The 27943-nt window shown below is 39.2% G+C and overlaps 1 protein-coding gene across 4 annotated transcripts; it reads left to right on the top strand.

The window, feature by feature from the left end:
- Nucleotides 1-447: 447 nt before the first annotated feature.
- On the top strand, nt 448-26379 carry CASP7 (caspase 7). Of its 4 annotated transcripts, none has more exons than XM_074831315.1 (7): nt 448-486; nt 2158-2270; nt 20591-20739; nt 21630-21758; nt 22266-22441; nt 23976-24114; nt 24755-26379. In XM_074831315.1, the coding sequence occupies exons 2-7, from the start codon at nt 2158-2160 to the stop codon at nt 24976-24978; spliced, it is 930 nt and encodes a 309-aa protein (XP_074687416.1). In that variant the 5' UTR covers nt 448-486; the 3' UTR covers nt 24979-26379. The 4 variants fall into 4 exon arrangements, with proteins under 4 accessions (XP_074687416.1, XP_074687414.1, XP_074687413.1 ...); XM_074831313.1 differs by lacking the exon at nt 448-486 and adding an exon at nt 497-876; XM_074831312.1 differs by lacking the exon at nt 448-486 and adding an exon at nt 1351-1527 and having other exon boundaries at nt 20594-20739.
- The last annotated feature ends 1564 nt before the right edge of the window (nt 26380-27943 follow it).

Raw genomic sequence — 27943 nt, forward strand, 5'->3', positions numbered from 1 at the left:
GGAAAGATAAGGAAATGCAACTGAAGTCTATATAAGGGAAAAAATTTCCTTAGATCTAGACAATCTTGTGTCTCCATGAAACTTAGGGCTCTTCTTTCGTGGGAGTATGTCAGCACACACCTATTAAAAAGTGGTAATTTCCGTTTTGCTGCGATGAAGCCGTCATTATCAGGGAAGCGAGGAGGGCCGGGGGGCAGCGCCCGAGCCCCTCTGCCGGGGGAGCCGGCTGGGGAGCGCGGCCGGAGGAGCCCTCGCCTCCCCGAGCCCCACATCCACCCAGCGCCGCCGCAGCGGGCGAAGGCCGAGGCCGAGGCCCCACCGCGCCGGGGGACGGGCCCGCAGTCCCGCCGCGGCGAGCGGAAGGCGCGGCCGCGCCGGGACAGGCCCGGGTCGGCGGAGCCCGCCCCGCCCCACTGCCGGCCGGCGGCCGCCACCCCGCCGCTTTCGCTTTCGCTTGCTTCTGCCTCGCCAGAGCCCAGCGCCAAGGCAAGCCCCGGCCCCGGCCCCGGCCCCGGCCCCTTCCCAGCCCCCGGGCCCTCCGTATCACGACGGCCGCCTCAGGCAGCCCGCGCCGCTCCCCTGCGCCCCAGGCCCGGCCCGCCGCCTTCCCGCTTCCCGCCCTCCCCTCAGCCGGCCGCCGCCTTCCCGCTCCCCCGCGCCTTTCCCCTGCCCTGCCCTGTCGGGCTGCGCAGCCATTTCCTGAGAGAGGGCAGAAGTACTCGCCGTGGGATTTGCGGTGGGTGTCGTGGGCAGCGTTGGCAGTGCTGGCTTCCTCCACTCGGGGCTGCGCCTTCCTTGGTGTGGGGCTGCTCCTCCGCCACCGCCTCACTGCCCAGCTGCGGCCTGCGCGCTCTTCGAGTCTTACTTTTAAAAAAGGTGATTAAAAACTGTATTTGTCAAAGCTGGATCTAGAACCCAGCTTTCAGGAACTGCTGTTACTCTCAGGGAGCTTAAAAACCTCACTCAGTGTCTCAGACCCTGACTGGGGTGGTGCTGGCGGCCATGTAGCCACAGGGCCCGGCTGCTGCAGGGTCACCAGAGGGTGGTTTTCAAGCTAGGTGTGAACATGTACTCTTCTGAGTAAATGTGTTATAAAAGCAGGTTTAATCGGCTGAAATATGGGGAAGGGGCAGGAATCGCTGCTGCTTTTCCTCATGGAAACCTGGAGCCATAGTTGGACAAGGTGGCTCAGTGCATCCCAACGCAGGTGAAGGTGGGGTCCCACACTGCCTTTTCCACTGCTCTTCTCACCCCACGATGAGCTAGTGCAGATCATTGTGCTATCAGAAAATTGACTCCTTTTTCATTGTAGCTTCTGCCAGCTTAATGATCTAAATAAACTGACTGCGTGGGCAACTCAGTACATGAAAGAGGAGAGAGCAACCATTTTTTCATCAGGAAAAAGTCATTAGATCAGCTCAGCCTTGTTGTCTAGTGGAGCCTCGTGTCATTTTTGAGATGAGTGAAGATGTTCCAATCTTGCACTGGAGTAACAGAAAAAAAATTGGCTGGAATACAGCAATTTGTGTAAGAGGCTGCTTCATGTAATGAAAATACCTCTTAATTTCCAAGAAACACTTCACAACTGGTTTTTTTTTCTAAGAACTGTACACATGTATTAATTAATCTTTAGAAGAATATAAAATTCGTATTAAGTGTTGATATAGACAAAACAGATAAATGAAAACCTAAGATCCCATCCGTGGAAGATAATACAGGGTTTTTTCTCTTATGCACAATTGACTGTGTATATGCAGATGAAAACATAGGAGCTCTCTGGGTGTCTCAGTACTGGATAGGATTGCAGTTATAAATATTTTGATGTTAGTTGTCCTTGCTTTCATCCCAACGTACTTTTTTCCAGACCATGAAAAATTTTCTGGGGATTGACTGTAAGATCTTTCACCATAAAATGATTTTTACTTTTGTTCTTATCTGCGTTTTTCAGAGTGGCAGTCACTTTTGGCAACTGCCACAGGGTAACACAGACAGATGAGCATGTGCAATGTCATATTAATTCAGGGCCAGAAATCTATAGCCACTCTTGGTGAAGTATTATACAGTATAACTAACAACCCCATGTATCTGATTTAATGGTTTGGTTTATAGAAGTATTTCTAGAATGATAGTGTTACGTTCTTGAACTTTTATTTGTAGATGTCGGGAGATCAGCATGTTGATCGCTCTATTCAAGAGGGAGATGATGAAGATTATGGTGATGTAGTTGATGCAAAGCCAGACAGAAGTAGCAGATTCTCACTTTTGGGGAGGTAAGTTACTACTTCTATTCCCGTTATTGTTATCAGCTGTCATGCTACCCTTCTAATGGGATTTTAGTGTTCAGTTTGCCATGTTCACAATGTCATAGATGGTCCAGATAGGGAGATGGTTTATGTTGTATAGTTTGAATGTATCTCTCCATAGTATCTCCCTATAGAGAGACCTATAGTATCTCCCATAAGCTTTATTTGGTAGTCAAGAGACCACTAAGTTCATTTAGCATCAATTATAGTCCCTCATCTTAAACATTGCCCTTTGGTGGAGCTGAGAATTAAATACGCCATTAATTATCTACTTCACTGCATTCAGCTCAACTAATCTCCTGCATCACTGGAATTCCCTGCTGACTATTTAAGTTAGTGTAAAGCCTGGATGTGCCATCTAGGTTGTAGCACAAAGAAGCCTCACTGAGTCTAGAGATGTAACCCATTACAGAATAAATTAAAAGCCTTTCATTTTAAAATACAGTAGCCTCACTGAAGCATAAGCTTATTTTCATTAAATGTATAGCAAGAACTATGTACTGCTTGTCTGTACTGCTGAAAACACTAGATAAATGTGATTGAAAATGCAAAAGATGAAAAATGAACGTGCAAAATTTACAAATACTATTGAATGTCAGCAAATGACTACTTCACGTTATGAACTTCATGGATCTAGAGAGATTTTATTAGAGGTGTTTATTGCAAAGGCTATTGTATTTACAGAGAGGTTTTGATTTTTTTGCTATTGGACATTCACATTCAAGTGAACAGTGTAATTCAAGAAAGTACATGGAGAATATAATTTTATTTTTGCTGCTAATTATATGACTCTGATGGAGTGACAAATGTGTGAGGAGTGAAGATTCTTTAGTCTTAGAAGACTTTTGATGTGCTGTTAAGCAAATCATTTTGTCTCATTTTATCATTCCTCAAATATGTTTTATGGTGTGTATGTGTATTATTAATTTTAACAGAATCACGTCATGCAAAATAGACAATGTAATATTTGTTTCTAAATCTTGCCAAATATTTTTCAAAGGTTTCTTTTAAACTTTATAAAATGCATGTTTTAATATTTGGTCTTCTTTATAAGAGGTGATTCGCTAATACTGTTACTAAATTATGCAACTCCAGGTTAATCATTCCTGAAGGAGAGGCAATGATCAGCATTTCTATCACTTTTTTTCTATAAGAAATTTTTCAAATAAATTTGCTATGCATCAGTTTGAGGCATTGATCTTGTGGGAACTCCTTGAAGATACAATTTGAAACTTTTCTTTAGAAGTAAAAAATTGCTCAGATTAAATACGAGGTAATTGAGAAGATTCAACTTAGATTTTGTAGAAAAAAAATAAGTCTGAGAAATCTATCAGAGTTTCTTGAAGAAGATGATGATTGCCTAAAGCGGAGTGAGCTGGTTGACCGCGAAGGTCTTTGTCTTATAGAAACTAAAACTCTTTGACCTGAAGGAAGATAGGAGAGGAATGTGAGAGGATAAAGGAAGATGGGGTATGATCTAAAATTGTGACTGTAATGGAGGAGAAGTTGAATAGAGAATGATTGTTCCTTGTGCCTCACAGATCTGGGGGATGTCCAATGAAAAGTTGATGCAGTAGGTTTAAAACAACTAGTAAGTTGTAGTTTTCACATAGTGCAGAATGCAGTTGTAGAACTTAAAGTCACAAGATGAGTTCAGAAGGTATTATATGTATTTGTGGAAGAAAAGTCCAGTGGGAATATTGATGTTAAAATCTTTGGTGCAAGACATTCCTAAATCAAGTTTCTGTGAGAATATATTCTGTATCCAGTTTCTTTTGTTTGTTTTCTTAAAACTCATTACTAGTCAGTACCAGATACTAGGCTAGATGTACTTTTAGTTAGAACCAGCTGGCTCTGTGTCTTGATTGCCAGGGCTTCGTTTTGGCAACATGAAACTAAAACCTGTAAAATAAGATGTCTAAAATGCTTTAGATTGACTACAATTTGGTCCCTTGTTTTGTTTTAGCAACCCAGTTTTCATCAACTGTGCAGTACTTTCAGTGAAAGTCTACATTGTATTTCATTTATTATTGCTTAAAATACGTAAGCTCAATAGGAAAACAAGTAACTTGGATTGTTATATAAGCACATTTATTTTAATTTAAGAGAACAGGGCAGTGAGAAACTGAATTCAAAGCTGTACAGAAAGACCAGCTATTTCCAGTAGCTTCACAGCTCCAATTCACCATTCTCTGGCTGGGACTGGAGATTTATCTAGCAAGAGCCGTAAGTAAAAATAAGTGAAAATCTTACTCACTACAGTGAATTTTTGTCTAAGAAGTCTGTGAGCCTGCTTTACCATGGAGGCCACAAGGCTCGGAACAAGCCACAGAGTGAGCAGGTTCTTCTGGCTGCACCACAGTTTAGGGGAATTATCTTCTATGTATTTCTTTTTCTTTGAAAAAGTGCTAGGACTTAGTTAACGTTGGTGGGGAAAAACTGTTTGGTGGGGAGAAGAGTTGAAAGAGCTAATTTTTGAATTAACATCTGCCGGTGGTGTTTGGTTTAGGGGTTTTTAACCACTAGATGGCAGGAAGGTATCAATTTTGTTTACTGCAAAAACGTGGACAAAAATTAGGGCGCGTTGCAGTTGAGCAAAAAGTTATATTCCAGAAAGCATGAGTAGTAGGATACACTCTGGCAAGCCTGCACACAACAGAATTTTAAAACATGGTTAAAGAAGGACTGAGCTGAGGATTTCAAAAGTGTATTTAATTCTTTATGTGATGGTTAGAAACTAATAGAATTTTTCCTATAGAAATTTTTCTTTTTATGCTGTATGTGTTCCTGTTACACTTTCAAGGCTTTAAAAATAGTCTCGCTTCTCCACAAGATGATTTAATATCTTCATTTTGTATCTTTTGGCTTCTATTGGGGAACTCTGTTAGGGAGATTGATAGCAGCAAACCTATTTTAGCATCCAGGAAACACAATGTAACATGAAACAAAATAAAATTGTGGTTCCATTGTATTAAGCAGAGCTAAGATTTCTTTTACTCCTAATGAAAGTTCTTTTTTTTTAAAAAGCTTCATCTGAAAATTCCCAAGGCTTGGTAGACTCACACTTGTGCTGTCAGTAATCATGACTGTGGGCTTCAGTGAAGAAGCATAGTGCAGAAGCGGGTGGTTGTTAGTAGTATCTAGGTACCGGTTTTATTCTAATTTATTTGTATAGAACCATTTGTCCCCTGGTGACTTTTTCTACTCCAGCCCTACTGTCTTGTTTTACAGTCTATATTCCCCTTCCCATTTGGAAACAGAGAACATAGTATAAATATATACTTAAGAACTCTTACAAATACCTAGTTAATAATTGAAACTGTGATTCTGTAGTGCCCTTAATGCAGAAACATGAAATACATTGTAAGAGAATCCCTCTGAGGAATTTGAGAGGCTTGTAGGGTACACTGACATATAGTCACCAGGAGTACTTCAGCTGTTTAACACTGCAAAATCAAAATACCTGTAAGGTATTTATTTCTGCAAGCCAGGCCATTATAAAGTGTGAGACTTTTTATTTTAATTAATTTGAAAGTTTGCCGCAAACATCAGTGTGTATCTTGCTTTCTGTAGTTCAACAGTTATGATAGTTACGTAGTTATGTTATCTACCATGTTTGTAAACTACTATTTAGATCAAAAAGATTCATGGATACATAGTCTTTCTTTTCATTTGTACGGTGTTTATTTGGGTTACAGGGCATCAAAGTGAGGAAGTACAGATGTTACCAAAGGTGTCTGTTTGACCTTCATGACCCTTGTCTCAGTACAGCCATATTTTTCAAAATAAATAGCCTTGTCCTTCAAAGAATAAATATTTATTTTTGAGATTCAGCCTCAGCTGAACCTCAGGTTTGGAGCTGTAACAGGTGTGGAAACTTGTCTTTGTTTCATCTTTGCTCTTCTGTTGTTTTTCTGTGTTTTGGGGAGCTATTTTCCATCCACTTTAGATTACCAACAGCTTATTTTTATTTGCTTTGTAAGAAGCTGCTTTGCAGATAGAACTTTATGAAGAACAGTTTCACAGTGATGCAGATGCATATGTTTTCCAGAGTTGCACATTTCATATTTTTTGGGCCATTTGAAAACACTGGGCCTGATCTGTGGTGGGCTGACTCTGGCTGGATGTCAGGTGCCCGCCAAAGCTGCTCTATCACTCCCCCTCCTCAGCTGGACAGGGGAGGGAAAATAAAATGAAAGTATCATGGGTCAAGATAAGGGCAGGGAGGGATCTCTCACCAGTTACTGTCTCAGGCAAAACAGACTCGACTTGGAGAAATTAGTTTAATTTACTAGCAATCAAATCAGAGTAGGATAATGAGAAATAAAACCAAATCTGAAAAGCGCTTTTCCCTACTCCTCCTTTCTTCCCGGGCTTAACTTTGCTCCTGAGTTCTCTACCTCCTCTCCCCACAGTGGCACAGGAGATGGGGAACAGCGGTTGTGGTCAGTTCATCACACGTTGTCTCTGCCGCTCCTTGCTCCTGAGGGGGGGGACTCCTCACACTCCTCCCCTGTTCCAGCGCGGGGTCCCTCCCATAGGAGACAGTCCTCTATGAACTTCTCCAACGTGAGTCCTTCCCACGGGCTGCAGCTCTTCATGAACTGCTCCAGCGTGGGCCCCTCCCACAGGGCACAGTCCTTCAGGAACAGACTGCTCCAGCGTGGGTCCCCCGCGGGGTCACAAGTCCTGCCAGCAAACCTGCTCCAGTGTGGGCTCCTGTCTCCATGGGGCCACAGGTCCTGCCAGGAGTCTGCTCCAGCGTGGGCTTCCCACGGGATCACAGCCTCTTCAGGCATCCACCTGATCCGGTGTGGGGTCCTCCACGGGCTGCAGGTGGGTCTCTGCTCCACCATGGACCTCCATGGGTGCAGGGCACATCTGCCTCACCATGGGCCGCACGACGGGCTGCAGGGGAATCTCTGCTCCAGCACCTGGAGCACCTCCTCCCCTTCATTCTTCACTGGCCTTGGTGTCTGCAGAGTTGTTGCTCTCACATATTCACACTCCTCTCTCCAGCTGCAGTTGCCATTTGGTTTTTTTCCCCCTTCTTAAATAGGTTATCCCAGAGGCACTACCACCGCCATTGATGGGCTCAGCTTTGGCCAGTGGTGGGTTCTTCCTGACATAGGGAGGCTGCTAGCAGCTTCTCACAGAAGCCACCCCTGTAGAGTCCCCGCTATCAAAACCTTGCCACGCAGACCCAGATCTGATAAATCAATTGCTTGCTTCTTAGAAAAAGTACTGCTGCTACCACCATATGCTCATGAAGAAACTGTATTGGCCTCCACTGCATGAATGTCAGCTGCTCTTGCCTTGAAATCAATGTGTTCAAATCCAAATGATGCCTTGAATGATACCTCATCTTTTTTATCATAACTTTGACAGTTTTAAAATTAAAAACACAGTTCTGTTACAAGTTTTTAAGTGACAATATTACAGACTTTTGAAAACTAAATATTGCTAAGAAAAGTGTCTAGAATAAAAATAGCAAGTTACTTTAAAAAAAATAATGGCTGATGAATCATTGTCTGAAGTTGTGCTCTGGACTGCGACTCAGAGGTCTGAACTGAACTCTTGGTTCAGCCTCACATTTATGTCTCTAAGTAAATCACTGCACCGTAGTCTATCCTGTAAATGGGTGATGGTCTTTCCTTTTACTATCCTAACTCCAAAGTCTAGCACAATATAATTTTGATTTTGTTCGGAGTTTGTGGGTTCTGCTTTGCACAAGCTAAATAATCAGTGCATTTTCCCCCAAAGTGCTGAACATAAAATTTCAGAAGCAATAAGTTCTGGCATCTATAGTCTGTTAATTCCTACAAAGATAATAAAGAGATTTTAACATAGAGCAACAGGGATGTTTCATTTTCATTACTCTCTTTTAAACCAGAGGTTGTTTTATTATTTTTTGTTATTGCAGTTTTTGTTAGATCTGGAACTCAACTTCTGGAGAACACTGCAGGAGTAGATAACAATTAGTGAAAATTGTGGTCAGTGCTCGTACTTTCCCTTGGATGCTTACTGGATGTACCATATCTTGAAATAGTATCTAGTCTGAAGTGTAAGAACTCATTAATTCACAGTCAATATTTGTTTCCAGTCCCCTTAGAGACTTTATCTTGTGAAGCACAGCAAACACTGGGGTATCCATGAACTGTATCTGTAGCAATCACAACAGTGAGTCAAGTATCCTAATTCCTTTTTAATGTAATAATTTATTTCCTTCATTACAACAAACTCTGGGCTGTCATCATATAAAATTTGAAGGAAAGCTATTATGTAGTGTCATTTTGAAGCTTTCAAAGGAATCAGAAACAAATGAAGCCAAATTTATAATAAACCAAAACTGTTTAAGGGTAAGTATACAGGAAATAGTTCTATGAATTAGAATACAAAGAGGTTTTGTAAACTCTGTGTGTTAACTTGCATCATTTTCTTAGAAATATTCATTGTGTAAATATTGTAGTAATGGTGGATCAGTTTTTGAGAGGAGGAAGAAGGACGTATTACAAAGTGAAGTCTTCTGTCCCACCTCCATCTCAAGATCTGCTGTATTTTCCTACACTCTTACATAGGAACAGTGATAGAATCAGAGCGATGGGAGCATGTTTTCCGCTTGTCAGCAAAGGTAGATCAGGCCTGCATGACCTCAGCTTACAGGGTGATAGCTGTGAGGGTTTGAATAGCCCCATAGAAAAGTCCAGCGTGACCCACTGCTGACACATGCGAATCTTTGGGCCTGAACACAGAGAGCATCCTGTTTCACTCTCCAATGTAACCCTGAGCATGGTGGGCTCCTAGCATTAGCAAAGAAGATTAGACTTGCTCTTGAGGACAAGCTGAAGCTGTTTTCAGATGCAGTGTGGAGTACCATTTGATGATGAGCCAAGGTACTGTAGAATGTTATTTATCTCCTTCATTCTGTGCCACCTGTTTGGAAATCTCATGAATGAATACCCTGAAAGAGTTTAGTTTCAGTGCTTATATCAAGCTAATTATAACTCTACTGGCATTTTGCAATTGCTAATCCTAGCCAGAGTGTTCTCTGAGAAATAGTATTGGGGGGGTTGCTTTATTTTAGGTCATTTTCCATCATTTTCCAGGCAGTCCATATAGCAGTATATATACCTGTTAATTGCTCTAAATACCTATGATAGATAAGGGAGGCTTCATCTTTTTTTTTCATATAATTAGCAGTTGCCTATGCACATTATACTCCCTAGGATATGATCATGCAAGATTTCAGTTTCCAGAACACCCATGGAAGGTATGTATGTGCAGGTTTTCTAGAAATTAGCAGAAAGCCTTTCAGCAAGCAATAGTCTTTATTTGTAAAATTTCATCTTTTGAATGTTATTTGAATATTATGTTGCATACAATATTGTGAGGCCTGCACAGCAAATACCATGCAGCTAATTAGGAAGCTGAAGACAAATTGCAAATTGATGGTTCAGAGTTTAGAATTTAATCTGTTTTGGTCCTCTCTGCTGCAGGTGTTACACCACAAAATTGTCATGTAGGCTGTAAATGATACTTAAAATATTAACTGCTTGAAGACTAGGATACTGCTACCTGTTTTTTTGTGGGTTTTTTTTCCTCTTGCCTTTTTTTAACTGTTGCGAAATGTGGACAATATTAGACATAACAGTCTGTGTTGAAACTTTTTTTACAAAGTGTAGCTGGCTTAGCCCCTGTGCGCTTGGTCTGCTTCATTTGTAAAAAATATAATTGCAGCCATGGTTTTGCTTTGACTTACGATAAGGCCATCACTAACACATAGTTAAAAGAAGAGGAAGACATAGTTAGATGTAACTATGAGAACTCCAAAGGCATATATAATATACAAAGTATGCCAGAAGTTGTAGTCAGAGGTTTGCTCTTTCAAACAGCTCAACTCCTTTCATTACACAGTGAGTTTCCAGTTGTGCTGGACTGGGGTTTTACAAGTTCTTAGAGAAGATTCTCCTTCCTAATTGGAGAAAGGTCTGAAACTAAAATGGGGCAAAAAAGCTACAAGAATAGCTCAGGGTCTGAGACAAATGTCTTATAATGAGGGATTTAAAATGTATTTCGTTTCTCTAACTAAAGTTGAAAGGTAATTTGCTTGTACTATACAAATATATAGTGTACTATACAAATACATAGGTGATGGAAGATCAGAAGATAGGCATGTTTTGCAAGCAAAGAATTCATAAATGGATCTTTTAAAAACAGGTTAGGTATAAATCTAAAAGATTCTGCAGATTAAACAGAAGCTGCAGGTTCGTAGAAACTAATGAGTAAGGGTTTGTGACTTGCTTTGCAAGAGATCAAATGAAAAGTGCTCACACTCAAGTGGGTCAGTTACTGCAATTAGCATGTTGCAGCTCGTTGATTTTGTTCATCTCTGAGACTGTTTCAGTTGTGAAGCTTTGTGGTAGGTGAGGCCTTATTGTGATTCGAGCTAATACACTTTTGATTACGGTTTCAAAGGAATATACAAATAGCCATTGCTGTAGTTCAGCTGAGTAGCTGTAGTATGGTGAGCTGTGATATCTTTATTGTTAAGCCAAGGTCCTAGAGGCCTTTAGGGCTATAATATACTTTGGGGAAAATGTCATATTCTGTGGACTGCAACCCTGTCATTTTTGCAGTTGATATTAAATAATCATGTGCAGGCACTGGAGGTTTTATCTCTTCAGGGAAGCTAATGTAACCAAAGATAGGAATTTGGTTTTGGACTGAGATCCACCATAAACCTCCATAGTGGACAGTAAGAATGCCTTTGTTTCAAGCATTTTTTTCCAGGAGGCACGTGGCAGTAAGCTACTTCACACACTCTCAATGTAAATATTGTATAGATGTACAAAATAGTGGATTTTAAATTCATTCTCTAGTTTAGTGTACACTACTACCTCCTTGGAAAGAAACCATGAGATCTGCAATTGTTTTATGAAATAAATTTGTTTAGGCTCCATTTGGAATGAAAAACTAAGACCAAGAGATGTAGAGTTACTTTCCCAAAGTTATTCAATAGCAGAAGCAGGATTCACACTCGGTCCTCCATCCAGTCCACAACTAAGTGGCTCTTAGTGGATAACAGAGCATATCCCCCCACTTGAGCATTTTGGTTTGTTTAATACTTTTCATCAAGTTATCTGAGAAAAACATAGCTAGCATATAACTTAATAAATGTTTTTATGATTTGGTTTCAACTGTTGGAGGTGATACAGCATGCTACAGGAAACTTAGGGAAATGCCAGGATTTCTTTAAAAAAATTGAAGCATTTTATTTTGCAAATTTTCTGCAAAATCTGTAACAGTGCTGCTACATATGTCATAGTAAGGACAAAAGTAGGTTTTTGATATAACACTGTTCTACTGGATGAATGAACTCAGTCCCGTCTTGGGCAAAGAATTTGTTAATGATAGCTTAGGTCCCTTCCAGCTCTATCATTATCTTTATAAAATCAAGGAAATAATCCCATTGTTTACCTAACTCCTTTCTTTCAAGACCGCTACAGCAATATTTTCCTTTCAAAATCAGCATGTTTACAGTTATAAGGAGAGCTTGGGACATGGGTTTCCAAAGAAACAAGAGGTACTGTCTCCATGAGCTTCATAGTTTCAGGTTCATTCAAGCAAAGGCTTTGCCTCTGGTGACTTTTAAACTGGCATTGTTTAGCCAGCCACAATCTAATTCCAAAGATGTCCTTAAGAAGTGATGAACAGCAATTGGCAGTTCAAAAAGAAGCTGGAGGCTATATAATTACCCTTGCCTCAATCTTGAGAACAGTTACAAACAGGCATTATTTTATTGCCTGACTAGTCCTGTTGCTTTTGGTAGACCTGCTCCCAGGAGGAAAGGAGGGTGCGTTCAACTAGGGACTGTGGTGTTTGAGTAAGCACACTTGCCATTTCCCTTTATTCCACCCCTTCCCAAAAATTACTTTCAAGGTTTAGGTACTTCAGCAGAGTAGTATATGAAGATGCATGGGTTGCACAGACTATGTGTCATTGATAAATATGAACTTTAGACTCCAGTATTACCAGTTTGGCATGTTTCACTATAATTTAAAACTTTTTTAACAGACAAAACAAGACCATTAGAGGGAACAGAAACCTAGGACCGTTTGACTGGCTTTTGTGTTTTAATGTTCAGGGGAGGGGGAGTTGTATTGTGTTGTTTATATTTGCTATTCTAAACTCCAGCTGTCAGTTTTCATGCCTTTTGTGTAAGGCATTTCCTTGCCATAGTAAGCAATATAGGTGAAATAATGTTTAGATGCTTTTTGGGGAACTTTTATATTCAGTTTTGTAGGACTGCTTCTCTTTTCTAAATGAAAACTTTCTACTATGTCATAAAGATTCTGACTTTAATATTAGAAATTTTTTACATTTATCTGGAGCATATTTAAAAATAGCCTTCTAAAGATTGGTTATTTTGTTGGTACTAGTCTATCAAAGTCAGCAGTCATTTGCTAATAACTTTCAGCAGAGAAAGTGAAAGTATGCGGTATCTACTTGAACTTCCTCCTGTATGATTAGTATTGCCCTTTTTTCCTCAGGAGGTTTTTGCTTCAACTCTTAAGCTCTTTTTCAGTTTATCTACTGGCACATAATTTGGAAGCCTGAGTAACCTTTGTTTAAAAAAAAAGATTGTGAGGGATAATATTTATTTTCTTGGTTTAGAATTATATTTAACCTCTTTCAAAAGAGTCCTTTGTAAGGTGTTACCTGTCCTGGTTTGAGCCCAGAGGGCAGCTGAGCACCACGGAGCCTCTCATTCACCCCTTCCACCTCAGGAATGAAAAGGAGAAAATAAAGCAAAAGGCTCGGGAATTGAGATAAGGTCAGGGAGGGATGATTCACCCATTATGGTCACCAGCAAAAGACAGACTCGTTAGGGGAAGAAAAAGAACATCAATTTAATGCAAACACTAAAACCAACAATACTTAACAGAGTGGGACAGTGGGAAGTATTACCACATCTTAAAGACACCTTCCCCCTCCCCTCCCTTCTTCCCAGGCTCAGCTTTGCTCTCAATTTCTCTCCTTCTTCCCCTCAATCTGGGGGGTGGGAGAATAGGAAATGGGGGATGTGGTCAGTCCTGCTGCTCCTTCCTTTTCAGGGGGAGGACTCCTCACACTCCTCCTCTGCTCCAGTGTGGGGTCCCTTTCACAGAAGACAGTCCTCCATGAACTTTCTCTGACATGAGTCCTTCCCATGGGCCACAACCCTTCCTAAACTGCTCCAGCGTGGGTCCCTCCCATGTGTTGCAATCCTCCCAGTGCCGAACTACAACAGTGGGGGCTTCTTCCCACAGAGTCCCAGCCTTCTTCAGGCACAGCCAACTGCTCTGACGTGGGGTTCTCCACAGGCTGCAGGTGAGCATCTGCTCCACCAGGGACCTCCCTGGGTGCAGGGGCACAACCCGCCCTTTCACCATGGGCTGCAGGGGAGTCTCTGCTTTGGTGCACTTCCCCCTCTTCCTCCTCCTTTCTTTCACTGACCTTGGTGTTCACAGAGGTATCCTCCTTGCAACTCCTCCTCACAACTCAAACTCCTCCTCCCAGGTTCCCCTTCTTAAATATGTTATCGCAGAGGCACAGCCATCATCACTAATTGGCTTGGCGCAGAGGTGGGTCCAACTTGGGGTCAGGCAAGCTTCAAGAAGCTTCTCACAGGGGGCCACTGCTACTAAAACCCCCACCACACACACAAACCAAGCACATTGTCTGAAAAGAGAGAGATGGAAATTGCACCTTCGATTGGAGTATGTTCAGGACAAAAGGTTTGTGAGCCATAGCGTGTGACAGTCAGGTTGGAAAGAGAATTGAGATCTCCCATATGCCAATGTCTTCTGCAGTGGCTCCTGTAGTGTTTAGCATAAGCTTCACTTAGTATTCCAGCATGCTGCCTTCTTAGCATGTGACCCAGGATCACACCATCAAATGCAGTGTAATACAGTTTTAGTAGCTGGTCTAGCCCTTATGGTTAATACTTAGTCCTTATCCCATATAATTTATGCTTTCTGATTTTTAACACTAAAGGAATATTCATTTTTATAAAAGACAATTCAAGTAGTGGCACATTCTTCTTGTCCAGAAATGTTACTGCTCTGCCAACCTGATGCAGTATTAATGGGAAAAGGCAACAGGATAATCTATTATTTGCATGCAGCTCTAAATCTGTGTGACACTTTACCAAAACGGATCTGACAAAGAACAAAGAGTCTGCCTTAAAGAACTTAAGATCTAAAAAGCTCTACTCAGGTTTAACAAGTGTCTTTTGCTTGTTATTGCCAATAGGTTTCAAGAGAAGAAAAATTCAAAGAGGGGAGAGTGTACAGTAATTAGAGGTGTACTAAATATGGTGAAATTAGACTGGATAGAAGTATTAAAGCTGGATAAAAGTATTAAAGCTGACAGTTTGGAGAGAAGTTTATGTAGGAGTAAGACATATTAATGTATGATCATCAGAAAGCATCAGACATATGAATAGACCACTAATTATTGAGACTAAGGTAGAAACATAGAACAAAATATTGAACCCTGATTTGCCTAATTTATGAATTCTGTTTGCTGTTCACTTCTTTTGGAAGAATAACTCTGATTTGGTCTCCAGCACACTCAGTTTTACTACACATAGCTTGGTGATGCTTTGTGAATTTAAACACAATCCCCTCTGCATTTTCATTGTTTCCTGTCTATCCTTTAGCTACCTATCTAAAAAAAAAAAAATATCCAATCCAGGATTTTTCCCCAGGAGAACAAACATAGCACCTGTGATAAGCAATAGTCACAACCATCGTTTATATTGTGTGTGCAATAATGGAAGGAGTGGAGATTTTTAGACAGAAAGAGTAGCACAAACTGCATAACATTAAATCAGCAATATAGGCTACATCAGTTTCTTCAGAGGTCTTAAAACTAATGTATTGTCCCATACACTTATGGGGAATTTATTAGTATGAAGCCTTTAAAGAGGTCACCAAATGTAAAAGTCATGAGGGAAACATCTCAGTTGTTTGTAATAGAATAAAAAGCATTGCAGTTTTAAGATACTTTGCATCCCACAACATTAAGTGTATGAAAGTTCTGGTGGATGTTGATGGATTACCTGAGAATATTTGTACTATGGACTTTGTCACTGTACTGCTGCTATAATCTTCTTGCCTGGACTCAACAGAAAGGCTGACAGTGTGACAGAAACTAGAATAAAACTATTGTCCAGTGCCAAAAAGCATGGGGACTCCAGAATGGATCCTGAGATGATGTGTTCTGTAAAGATAGCATGTTTTTTAAGGCAAGTTTTCTTTTTAACAGAAACCTGTTATCAGTCATCCAAAAATTATATATGATTGCACATTGTATTAAAGAAGTATGTCAGAGTAAAAACTATCACAATGTTCTGTGATATTCCTTATCAAGTAAAGCCCAAATTTACTGAACTTCATAGAGCAAGAGTAAGACAGAGTTCTCTTCTTTTGTGTGTGGTACTTTGAATAGAAATGAATGTAATCAGTTTAGCCTTTTCCACCCACCTCTGAACGTCGACTTCCTTAAATTGAATAGTATCATAATTATAGATTTCTTTTATCTTACATTTTTCAGTACAGCACAGAAGTCCCTAACTTTCCTGGGAGAGAAGGGTACTATAACTGTTTTCAAAGCCCGGATATCCCTCTGTAATATCATTTTTAGAGTTCATTTTGATTAACACATTAATTTCCTCTTAGAAAAGCAAACAGGAAAAAAACAAACAGGAAACTCTTCCCATGCTGTGACTGGGAAGTGATGATCATGAAATTTGTCTTTATTCATCTAATCCTCTGCCTGTAAAGCTGTTTAAGTGACTGCTCTTTTCCAGGGAGGGCTGTTTCTTCTGTGTGCTAAGTGTCACATTGCTTTTAAGGCCAAGCAGCTCATGTTTTCAGAAGAGCTCTATTGTCCATCAGTTACTATCATCCTCTTTTTAATCAATGTTGAGGTTTAGTAAATGGATTAGTGTAACAGTTTCTACCCTAGAGATTGCATTTCTTAATGTTTCCCTTTCATCCACTCTTCTCTTGAGAACTTTCCCTGCATTGCGCTGGGACTCTTCCAAGGGGAGTCCATATAGTTACAGCAGACCATCTTTCTTAGAGCAGGTTTTTTTACAGTCACTGGCCTTTACACCTTTCACAAAGGTAGGCAATACTAGACTACACTGCTGACATTGATTATGTAATGTGATGGAAAGTGAAGACCCTCCCCATGGAAATATGTTCCACTACACTTGAAGTTAAGCCGCTGGTTCTCACTGAAAGACTTGTTGCTCTGGAGGACTGGCAGAGCTGATCCCAAGAGCTTGGCTGTAGCAAGTGGGAGAGATGATGAGAGACTGCAACACTCAAGGAAGCCGTTCTCTTGGCACATGGATTCTTAGTATGTTGTTATGTCATACTAATATACAGTAGCAAAGACAGTACAGGAAGATGCCAGTAGAAAGGAAGGCAAAGGAGAGGAAATCTCAGCTGCTGAGAGACACTGCTTTTGGTAAAATTGTTATTGGAAATAATCTTTAGGTATAGTTAAATGTTAACAGTGATATTTTTATCCTTAAATCTTGATAGCGTACATACTGAAATCATAATTTACCCAAGTTTAACAGAAAATAAAGTTTCTTGTGATAAGTAGCAGTCCTTTTGACAATCAAGTTCACTACTAGGGCAAGTGATGTATCTCCACTGACTTTTACAGAATTTTAGCCACTCATGGTGACAAGAAATTTGGCCTTTACTGTTTAGAAGCTCAGTAATAAAATGATAAATGGTATGGGTCACTTTAATTTTATATCTGAAAAGTGAAAAGTTGGTAATAACGATTTTCCCAGGGTTGACACAAGTTCAGTCTAGCCTTGATGAAATCACGTTCCCAGACATACTGTTGTCGAGCCTAAGGCCTGAATTTAGAGACACAGTAAAGGTGAAAATGTGCAAGCTATATGAGGCTGCCAGAGTAGAGTTTCAGTTTTACTGAACTCTGGACCGAAAGGAGAAAACTTGAAATATGTGAGAGCAGTTATAGGAAGAATATTTCTAAGTGACCACTAGCAGAGTGAGGAGTTACAGCACAGTTGTAATTAAAAGCTGAAGAAAAAGTAAACAGTCAAAAAATTCAAGTTTCTATTTAGTCTGGGCAAGTTTGAATCCCAAAAGAGGGAAATTAAAGACACTGAATGTCAGAGAAACGGAATGAAATAAAACTGAGGGCAAATAGTTTAAAGCATTTTATAACAGCACATAACGAACCTGTGGAAACCCTTTTGTAAAATATGGTGATTAGAAAGCTCAGTAAGAACAACGGCAGTAAACATTTATATTAACATGTGGCCAGTTCAAAGCTTATAAAATAGAAGTTTAGCTGGAAAGCTTTAGGCTTTCAGTCATAAGCCAGTCTGTCACTGACAGGGCATTTCCCTTAAGGACTAATTATTATGTATTTATTACTTCATTAGTCATTATTACAAGGTCTGATTTATCTTGTTGAAACTGAAGAGTTGGACCTTATACTATCAGTTTCATCCAGTCGGGCAATTCCCATATTGTACTATGTTGGCACAGAAAACAGGAACTTCAAAAAGCAATTTCTTTCTGGACTGCAGGCCCAGGATACGTATACACCAAAACCTTTGCTTCCTTATTTGTTCAGTTTGGACAGATACCAAAAGATTTCTGAAACTTTTTGTTGTCTGCTAGTAAAGAAATGATAGGTGGTAACTCTACAAAGCATGCTGTGGTGGCTTAGTGTCTCGTTAGCCAGTTCAGCTCGGAAGGAATCATTAGAACAAAGCCATACAATCCTCTGTAAAGGAGTGGGGAAATGATAGACTTATGTGTGCTACCGTGCTGAAGAGGCTTGTCTGTGACATTTGACATTAACCATCATAGAGCATCTGGCATACTTTTGGGAATAGCAACAGTAGTAGCTACGTGCCTTAAACTCTCAAGTATTTCCACATGAATGAGTGCAAACTATTGAACTCGGAAGTGAAGTGGTTTCAGGGAAGTTGTGTGGCTATATTATTACGCCACTTATCCCCAGCTGCTATTTTCAGTGAGTCTTTTTGGGGGGTAACGTGGCTGCATGACTTCTGGACTAGAATTAGATCACTTCCAGCATTTTAGGAGAGCAGACAGTGCAAACATGATACCGTGCTGCTCATGTGGATCTGTCCTGAGTGTTCACAACTGTTCATGGGTTGGACATAAACAGAAATTCGTGTACAATCCCCTTGAAAATATCCTATTGTGTGTAACAGCCACTGTTAGTCATACAGCTTTTTCAGGAAGTCAGTGAAGCCAGATAAATCTGTAGAAACTTCAATCCAGTGTGGACTGAGGAAATTAGCCTCTTCATCGACCTGAGTGGTTATTTGTTGTTTTGAAATTTCTTTTTCCCTCTTTGCCAGAGAGCTGTCTAGTGATATAGGATGAGGGCAATTTTAGGCTAAAATAAGAATCCAAGATCTCTTTGAAAGTCAAGTGTAATATTAACATCATACCACTGTGGATAATTCTTTAAAATGGCTAAAGTCTTTTCTTGATGCAAAGCATATTTAATTATTACTCCCAGAGCCCTGGGGAAGCAGTATGCAAGGAGAATACCAACATTCCAGATGATCAGACAAAATCCTCAAGTAGATACGATTCAATATCTTGTTTTGTAGTCTCTAAGAAAAGTCTAAGAGAAGAGATGTTATTAGGATGGTCACATGTAAAGAGTACAGAGAAAGCCTGCCAGGTGCAGCTATTTAATTTGACCCTTTATAACAGAACATGAGGACACTCAAAGATAAAAAGCAGCTGTTTTAAAATTGAATCGCACTTGCATTTAAACATGATGAATCATCTAGAGAAGGTTTGTTATAGTTTCCAATTAGTCTTATCCTTTAGTAATATAAAAGAGGACACTCAAAGCTAAAGGACAACAATTGTTAAATCAGGAAGGTAAGAAAGTAAATTACCTAAACAACTTTTAATCAATTCGCAGCAATCTCATGTCTACAGGCTATTATTGAAGCAAATAGCTTAGTAATTCTTTAGAAAGGTGTCAGAGTGAGAATAGTGGAAGTACTTATATTAATTGAGATTATGGGAAAAATCTAATTTTATTAAAAACAAACTGTATCATACAGTTATTAGTGCTGCCAAAGGAGGTTATGTTTTCCTCTCAGACTTCAGCAATAAATACTATTGGAAGCAGGATGCTGGACCAAATAAGTAAGGGAGGTGCTGATAACTTCTTCTGCCCTTTACTGAGCATTGTTTCTAACTAGACTTGCTCCAAAGCTTGTTTATAGTGCTGAGGTTGGATCAGACCCTTTACAGGTGCTCACTGGCTTCAGTTCTGCTTGAGATCTTATCAATGACTGAACCCACCTGCTTGGACCAAGAAGTCCACCTCTAAAAGCAAGTACTGCTGAGTTCCTCATGCCTATATTTTAGGTGTGCATGTTGGCTGTAATTGGTTTGTTCTTAATACTTTGTTTAGAATAAATTGGTGAGTAATGTCTGTGCTATCCCTTTGCATCTCTTTCTAATCCAGTCTAAGATTCCTGCACATAGCAGAAAGGTCAATACACAGTCATATTAACAGAGAACATTTATAGCTCATTTTGGTTTGGTTTGGGGTTTTTTGAAGTGAGGTTCAGGTATTGATGATTACATTAAAATGTACTTAGTTTTTTGCATAGGTTCAGACTGCTGTTTGGCAGACCAAATTAACACACAACCTATTCACATCTATAACCTTTATCAGTAGAAACTACCTACTGCTCGGTCGTAATCTTCAGAGAATTTAGGGATGATGGTGATTTAATAAATGAATCTTATCACGCCATTGGGTAAACTGCATATCTTCTTGTGCTTGGAATAGTTATTAAGGGAGATCTGTCCGTCCTTCCATGAATTATTTATTGTAAAAGTAAAATATGTCCAGAACCATAGTTTGCAAAAGGTTACTGACAGCCTGACTTCATGTTTAGGCCATTTGTTTTATCTGTGGGTCAGGATCTGTGTATACTCCCGTTGGCTGCAGTTCACTCTAGAGTCATTTTGCCATCATGAGTCCAGTCACACACAGTAATCACTTCATGGAAATCAAAAGATCTTTATGCCGCGATCTGAAATATGAAGAAAGAAAACAAACATTAGAGAAGAAAAAACATTGGGTAGGGCTGCCTGAATGGTTTGAATTAAGATAAATAGGCACACTGCATGTGACTGGCCACTAACAACAATTTCATTTGCTTCACCTAGAAGAAAGAAGAATGGAGAAGAAGAACAGCCAAAGTCCTCTCTCAGTAATCAGTACCGAATTGTTACACCCACATTCCAGTATAATATGGACTACAAGAAAGTTGGCAAATGTATTATTATAAACAACAAAAATTTTGAAGACAAAACAGGTAATGTTCTTTCTTTGATGATACTCATTACAGACTTCAGAATTTTTATACTTTCATTATTCAGTAAGCATTTTATTTTTAGGACATGGAATTCTAATGAATATATTTATCTTTCTTGAGAAATAGTTGTTCCTACAATTTATTCCTGTTCTTTAACACTTATATTAGAGTGGCTCTTATCAGCTTCTTTGCAGTATATATTTCAAAGAGCATGTCACCTTGCTCTACCAACTTCAAACTAAACCTTTGTCCCAGAGTTTAAGGCTATGTTGTTAAAATTTGAACTTTGGCATCTGCAGCCCATGTTATAACTTCTCTGTCCCTGAACTACAGCTATGAGCTACAAAAGCTGATAGCTGTAGCTGTGTTCTGTTCACACTCCTGCATTTGACTTTTCAGACCATGTACAGTTTCAAAGCAGACAGAGATTTGAGTTGTAGTCAACTTCATAGGTCTTTTCTTATACACTTGGCAAACACACTAAATGAAGTGTTTATTCCAAATAATTTACATCAGTTTCTTTTATGTGGGTATCGTAGGGACTCTTTGCAACAGTTTTTCCTTGGGGTGCTTTATGCATATGTTACACTGCATAACCAAAAGGAGATAGAATCATTCACAGAGGTCCTATGTTGCAAGGTGCTAGAGGCGTGCCAACATTTTTCAGGATAAGATAGGTGTTAACATTGAGCCTTGCACTATTTTGTGTTAAAACAAATCTCACAATTTGTTCTCAATGCTGAGAATGCTGTTAGAGGATTGTTTTAAAATCATGTCACCATGACATTGTTTAGGTTTAGTAATTATAAACTTAAAAATTTACCTTTGAACACGTGAATTAGTTTGAATTGTGTAATGTGCAATCAACCATATTCTTTGTTTTCTGACAGGAATGGGTACACGCAATGGCACTGATAAAGATGCTGGAGATCTAGCTAAGAGTTTTAAAAGCTTAGGGTTTGAGGTTTGCACATACAATGACCGAAGCCGTGATGATATGGAAAAATTACTGAAGCAAGGTAAAAATTTAGAATCATAGAATAAGTTAGAGTAGAAAAGACCTCTGGAAGTCAGTGAATCTACCCCCTGCTCAAAGCAGGTCAAATTGGAACAGATTGCTTAGGCCCCACTACATGCAATTTTCTGTATAGAAGAATTCAGTTTCTGAATGGATTAGACTTAATTCCCCACCTCTTCCTCCAACGTCAATTCAGAAATACAGCTTTCTTGTCATATTAGGTGAAGCACCTGTTCTGTGTATTAGGTGAAGAGCCTTGTCATATTAGATAAAGAGTCCAGCCTGTTGACTCCAGTGGGCTAAACTCAGAGTCAAGTGAAGAATGCATTCATGTGTTCAAGGTGCTCATCACATTACTAGAAAGTGGGATGTGTCATCTTTATCCTCTCCTCCTTATGCCTTCCAGTAGAAGCCCAATGTATATTTAGTCTCAGAAAAATGTGTTTGCTAAATATAATTTTCATTTAAAATGTTGCTTCCTTTTGGCTAAGAAGTATTTGTTTTGTAGCTGCTGAGGAGAATCACAGTGATGCCGCTTGTTTTGCCTGTATCCTTCTAAGCCATGGGGAAGAAGGGCTCATCTATGGCACTGATGGACCCATGGCTATCAAGAGTTTGACTGCGCTATTCAGAGGGGACAAGTGCAAAAGCCTTATAGGCAAACCCAAATTATTTTTCATTCAGGTAATAGCCCTAAGGTAAATATAGTATCCTACTGCTGCAGTGGGGAAAGCATGTCGTGTTGATTGTCTGCTCTAGAAGAGCCCTGTAGGTTAACTTACTGAATTTGCTGGAGGTTTTGTGAAAAAATGTGTCAAGAGAAGCTGACTGTGGGTGACTTGTTTGTTTTTAAAAGATAATTTATATACAAGACTCACAGATGTAAAGAACATATTTTCATTGTAATTCTGTACATGGTTTTTCTTTGCGCTTGATAATATATGAATTTCAAAGCAGAAGGATAAACTTCCTCTTGTGCAGACAGAGCTGAGGACAGTACATGATTATCAGTAGAAATAATACTGTCCAGGTCTCTTTGAAGAAAGGCTGTCTCTACAAATAGCTGCATTCTGCTAAAAGAAATATTTTTGCTCTCCCTCAGTAGCCTAAAAATCTATATCACGTTATTGTGTTAGCAGATAATTAGTTGTATATTACTTAAGCTTTTAAAGACAGCTGTTTCAAACAGTATTAACTGACATACCAAGGGTCTGAATTCTCTTTATTATCATAGTATTGTGTAGGTATGGGAGTTGCAGCAGATGTGTTCCGTAGGCTGTTCCATCAATTAACCCTCAATCTCAAAGTGAAAACTGTGTCTATTTTCATACTTCATTACATTTCTTCTACATTACATTCGTACATTTCTTCATCCTACTAAAGTGATGTTTCTTTTAGTTATAAGTTTGGAATGGGTGTTGTCTTTAAAATTATCTTAATAAAGGCAACCAACTGGTGTTATTTAAGCCCATCAGACTGATTTTTTTTGCAAGAGCTGTCAGTCAAAGCTATTGATCAAGAGCTGAAACTTACCAACCTGGACTCCGGTTCCAGTGTGCCCTTTAGCTAAACCACATGATTAAGAAGGGATTAAGAATAAAAGAGAGAAATGGAAAAATGTTAACAGTGCAATATACTTGAAATGGGTGGTCAAACACTGGAAGAGTGGAACACTGGAACAGGTTGTCCAGATTGTAGAGTCTCCACCTGTAGAGATATTCCAAACCCAACTGGACACAGTCCTGCTTGAGAAGGGGGATTGGACTAGGTGATCTTGGGATGTGATTTGTTATTCTGTGAAATGTAGTGCTACAGCAGTGCATGTCAGAAGCCAAAGACAACGTGTAGTCCACTGTAAAGAAAATGTCCAGAAGTCATGCTGCAGAAGGTATTGAGTGCTGAGGATGACTCTAGACTAGTAAAAATAATCATGGTTAGAATAATATAATGCTGACTTGGCACTTTGACAATCCACTGAGATCCACAACCTGCAACACCGTTACCTCACTTTACTGTACAGGATGTATATTTTTAAATGGGTAAGCTAGTAATTTTATCACTGAACAATTAGATATCCCCCAGAGTCACATTTCTGCTTCTAATGCATGCAAGGTACTGCTTAAAACTGTATCCATTAAAAAATGTTAATGAATACGCATTTTCATAAAACCTTGTCTCTCCTTATTGGACAAGTTCTCTTTGTCTTCACTGCTTTCAGGCGTGCAGAGGCTCTGAATTTGATGAAGGTATACAAACTGACTCTGGACCTGCAAATGACACTCTGGAAACAGATGCCAATCCAAGATACAAAATCCCAGTAGAAGCAGATTTTCTGTTTGCATATTCCACAGTGCCAGGTAAAGAAAAGGGGTCACGGAGAGAATAGAAGCCTAAAAACTTATCACCCATATTGACTTGATTGTAGACTGACCCTCACTGGTGATACAATGTGCACTGATGGACAAAACACTAAGGCCCAGCATATGTTGGGCCAGTGTGTTGTATCCACCCCTTTTACACTGGCTGTAGTGGAAGCAGGAGAAAGCCCAGACTTGGCAGGTGAGAAGGCAGACGTTACAGGTGGCAAAGGCAGTACTATCTTCTGGGAATCCTGCCCTTCCGTGTCCCAGTTTAGTGAATGTGTGAAATATGTGATGAAGGCAGGAAGAGGAACAGTTATGACACAAAACTTATTCTTAGAGAGAAAGAACAAGAAATCTTACTTCTTGCAGTTTCCAAAATGCAAAAATATAGAATGGTACTTTAGTAGTGTGAGGTTTGAAGAGTTACTACACATTATTTTCCATTTTAATAAAATAGAATATGTGACACAAGTGATAAGAACTAAACTTTCTGTATGTGCATTGGTACTTTTTGCCCAGAATCTTTCACACAAATTAGTACATATCTCTCTGCCATTCCATTCTTCAGCACAAGATAATAAGAAAAAAGAGAAAAAATAACCCCATTTACTTCCTTATCTGTCTTTCCTATAAGGTTATTACTCCTGGAGGAATCCTGGAAGAGGCTCCTGGTTTGTGCAGTCTCTGTGCTCTGTGCTAAATGAGCATGGTAAACAACTTGAGATCATGCAGATCCTCACACGGGTCAACTATGTGGTTGCCACAAATTTTGAATCACAGTCTGATGATCCACGCTTCAGTGAGAAGAAGCAGATTCCCTGCGTGGTCTCTATGCTCACTAAGGAACTTTACTTCTGAAAGTGTATTTCAATGCGGCCAGTGACGAAAGATCAGGATATGGTTTTGGGTGGAGATTTGATTATAAACTGGAGTAACACATTCTTAATAACAGAAATGTAAATACAATAGATTTTTATATTGTATAAACTGGGGTATGTGATGAATGGACAACATGCAAGATTTTAAAGAAGAAATAAATGCTGTGGGCCAACCTGACAGCTAATACTAATTACTGTATCTTGATTTCCCGTAGTGTGGCTGTCATGGTTTATGGCTACTGAAAATGTTCTGAAAGTCAACTACCTGACCCATAAGGGTTTAGTCCAGAAAACAGATTATAAATTAGGAACAAAAAACTTAAATCTTGAGAATCCATCTGTTCTTTCACCGCTAGCTCATGGAACCATAACTTCCTCGGAAATTTCCAAAGACCATCATATTATGGGTATGTCCAGTGATGAAACAGTTTGTAGCTATTTAAAAGGGTGTTTCTTAGCCTAATATATTCATTTCCCTTTTATGAACGTTATTAATGAAGACTGATGGTTGCTCTGTGCTTAATCTGGAAGTCAATTTACTTAGTTATCACCCTAGCATGGGATGGAGAAATAAAAAATCAGTATTTGTAGATGATTTACCTGAATAGTATGGAAATGTAACAAATAGAAAAATCAAAAAGAAACTCTTTGTTAAAGATTGGCAAACTGTAATTGGATGATGCCTTATTAAAGCACCATTGTAAAGATTTTTGCCTTGCAAATGATAATTAACTGATAGAACAGCCTGTAACAGTGGTATTGCAGTTTTTCTGCTTGCAGAAATAAAACTGTCTGCTTGTTGATTCAGAAGTTTTGAACCAGCAGAAAGTTAATGCCAAGGCTTTGTTATAAATCATTAAAATTTAATGTTGAAATGATAGAATTGTATGTTCCAGTAACAAGTGTATGTTTAGATATAACTTCTATTTGTGAGGAGTTTTGCCAAGACTAGAAATACTTACTTGAATCAGAAACCAGAATTGCCTTTTTAATTACTGTGCGGTCTTGATTTTGTATTTTGGAATTATGTCGGTGATGTTTATATTCCTATTTTTTATATTCTCTTTAAAGTTGATAGCTAGCTCAAAAAAGTAAGTTTAGCGATTTGGTTAAACTGATAAATGATTAGTGTTCACCCTTTTCCCAGTTAATGTACTCTATACTCTTTTGAAATCTTCTAAGAAAATAAGTGCATATTATTAAAGCCAAGTTACCAAATTATTAAGTTTATTTTCTTACAAATACTGTGGCATAGTGAGGAATATATTTTATTATATTTTCATAAGTCAAATTTACAGTTGTTTGAATTAAATAAATGATTGTTTTATGGACGTCTTGAGCATGAAATCAATAAAGACCTTTTTTTTAAATTTCCTATGAATATCTGCATGTTTGTCACTCAATCTGGTGAAGTGAAAACCAACCAAAATACATCCCAAAACCTTTCTCAGCCAGGAATGCAGATCTTCAGCATCTTTTCAAGATGGGGTTTACAGTGTCAGTTGAAGAGTAGTTTAGAATAGTAAGCTGGCATTGGGTGACCTGGGTTAGGCAGGCCACATCCTTTCTTAGAGTAAACCAAAATAATTGAAAATAATTTAATTTAAATACTCTGATCTATCAGCGCTTAATCTTGCCCTGTGTATAAAATGTCTTTATACAGTAAACTGTACACTGGTCTAGCAGTTCAGATGAAAAGGTTCTTCCTATTACTTCTGCCAAATAGCTCCATCTTAAACTATTTTCTGGCATTAGAGGTATTCCTGTTTTACCATGAGAAATGTGTCCAGTCAACATTTCAGTATTCGTTCCTTCTCTGGAAGTTCTTTCATGTCTTTATATTGCATTAGTGTTTATTTGCTTAAGGTTTAGCCTGTTTTTAAATTTGTTAACAATATTCCCATTTCCAAAACTATCCTTTTATTCATTGTAGCTTCTATTCATTGTATCCTTTTATACATTGTAGCTCTGAAGCCAGAGAGCCTTGGGAACAGTAAAGCAGCAAGTAGGGGCTCTGAAACAGGTCATTTAAATTTTTAAAATAATGCCAAGGAATGTAACAGCATAACAGGTAAGGAGCACATTTCCTCTTCTGTAGTGCTTTTTTCTTAAAGGTTTTTTGAGAATTATATTTTATTTGGAAAAAGCTATCGCAAATTTATCTTAGCTTAGAAGCATTGTGAAAATATAAAAATTACCAGAAATAGTCCCTGGTCCAGCCTACAAGGGACTGCTGAGAAAGAATCAGAGGAGTTACTGTTAGTGAGTTTCCTCTATGAGTAGGAAAAGCTATTCTCCCTATTGGGCATAATGTCTAAAAGTTAAAAAAAAAAAGGTGGACAGAGTGGGTCTTTATCAGATTTTGTTGTACATTTACCATGACAGACACTAAATAAGGACAGCTGGGGAATTTCCAACTAATAGGTGAAGTGGTAGCAGTCCGTCTAAGAAAAAAGGCAAAGTAGTAATGTTATTTGAAGCTCTTCAGTGCTCTAATATGGCAAGCCAACAAGGCACTCTCAACATTTGCAAGAGGTCTCCTGGTAGACCAAAGGTTTCCTGGAAGAGGATGATAGTATGGCACAAAGGAGCACAGCAATTCTGCCTGCTGACTTACAATGAAAGGAAGAATTTGAGGCTGAATCTTAAACAACCTTTGGGCTAGTTCTAGGATATGAAATGCACAAAGATCAGCATAAAGTACCTGAAGAACACTGCCAGAGAGGAAAGCAACTTGGAAAGATAACTTAAAGTAACAGTGAAAGAAAGGGAGCAAAACATTCCTTTATCTCAGGACCAGTGTCTCTGCTAGATGGAGCGTTACTTTAGATCATGTCCAAAAAACATTAAGAGTATTTAAGAAAATTTCCCACCGGCAGACATCATGTCTGACTGGTGATGTTTACATACTGAGGGCTGTGCCAGCCCAAGAACCTGAAGGAACC

Source organism: Strix aluco, chromosome 7 (genome assembly GCF_031877795.1).
Source record: "Strix aluco isolate bStrAlu1 chromosome 7, bStrAlu1.hap1, whole genome shotgun sequence".
In the NCBI taxonomy this organism is placed as follows: Eukaryota; Metazoa; Chordata; class Aves; order Strigiformes; family Strigidae; genus Strix; species Strix aluco.

What these genes read in the sequence shown, in the direction of transcription:
- CASP7 (XM_074831311.1), top strand. Translation starts at nt 1,459, where the DNA reads ATGAGTGAAGATGTTCCAATCTTGCACTGGAGTAACAGAAAAAAAATT. An exon ending in GGAAAAATTACTGAAGCAAG is followed by an intron (nt 21,759 to 22,265) that starts GTAAAAATTTAG and finishes TTTGTTTTGTAG; the next exon opens with CTGCTGAGGAGAATCACAGT. An exon ending in TGCATATTCCACAGTGCCAG is followed by an intron (nt 24,115 to 24,754) that starts GTAAAGAAAAGG and finishes CTTTCCTATAAG; the next exon opens with GTTATTACTCCTGGAGGAAT.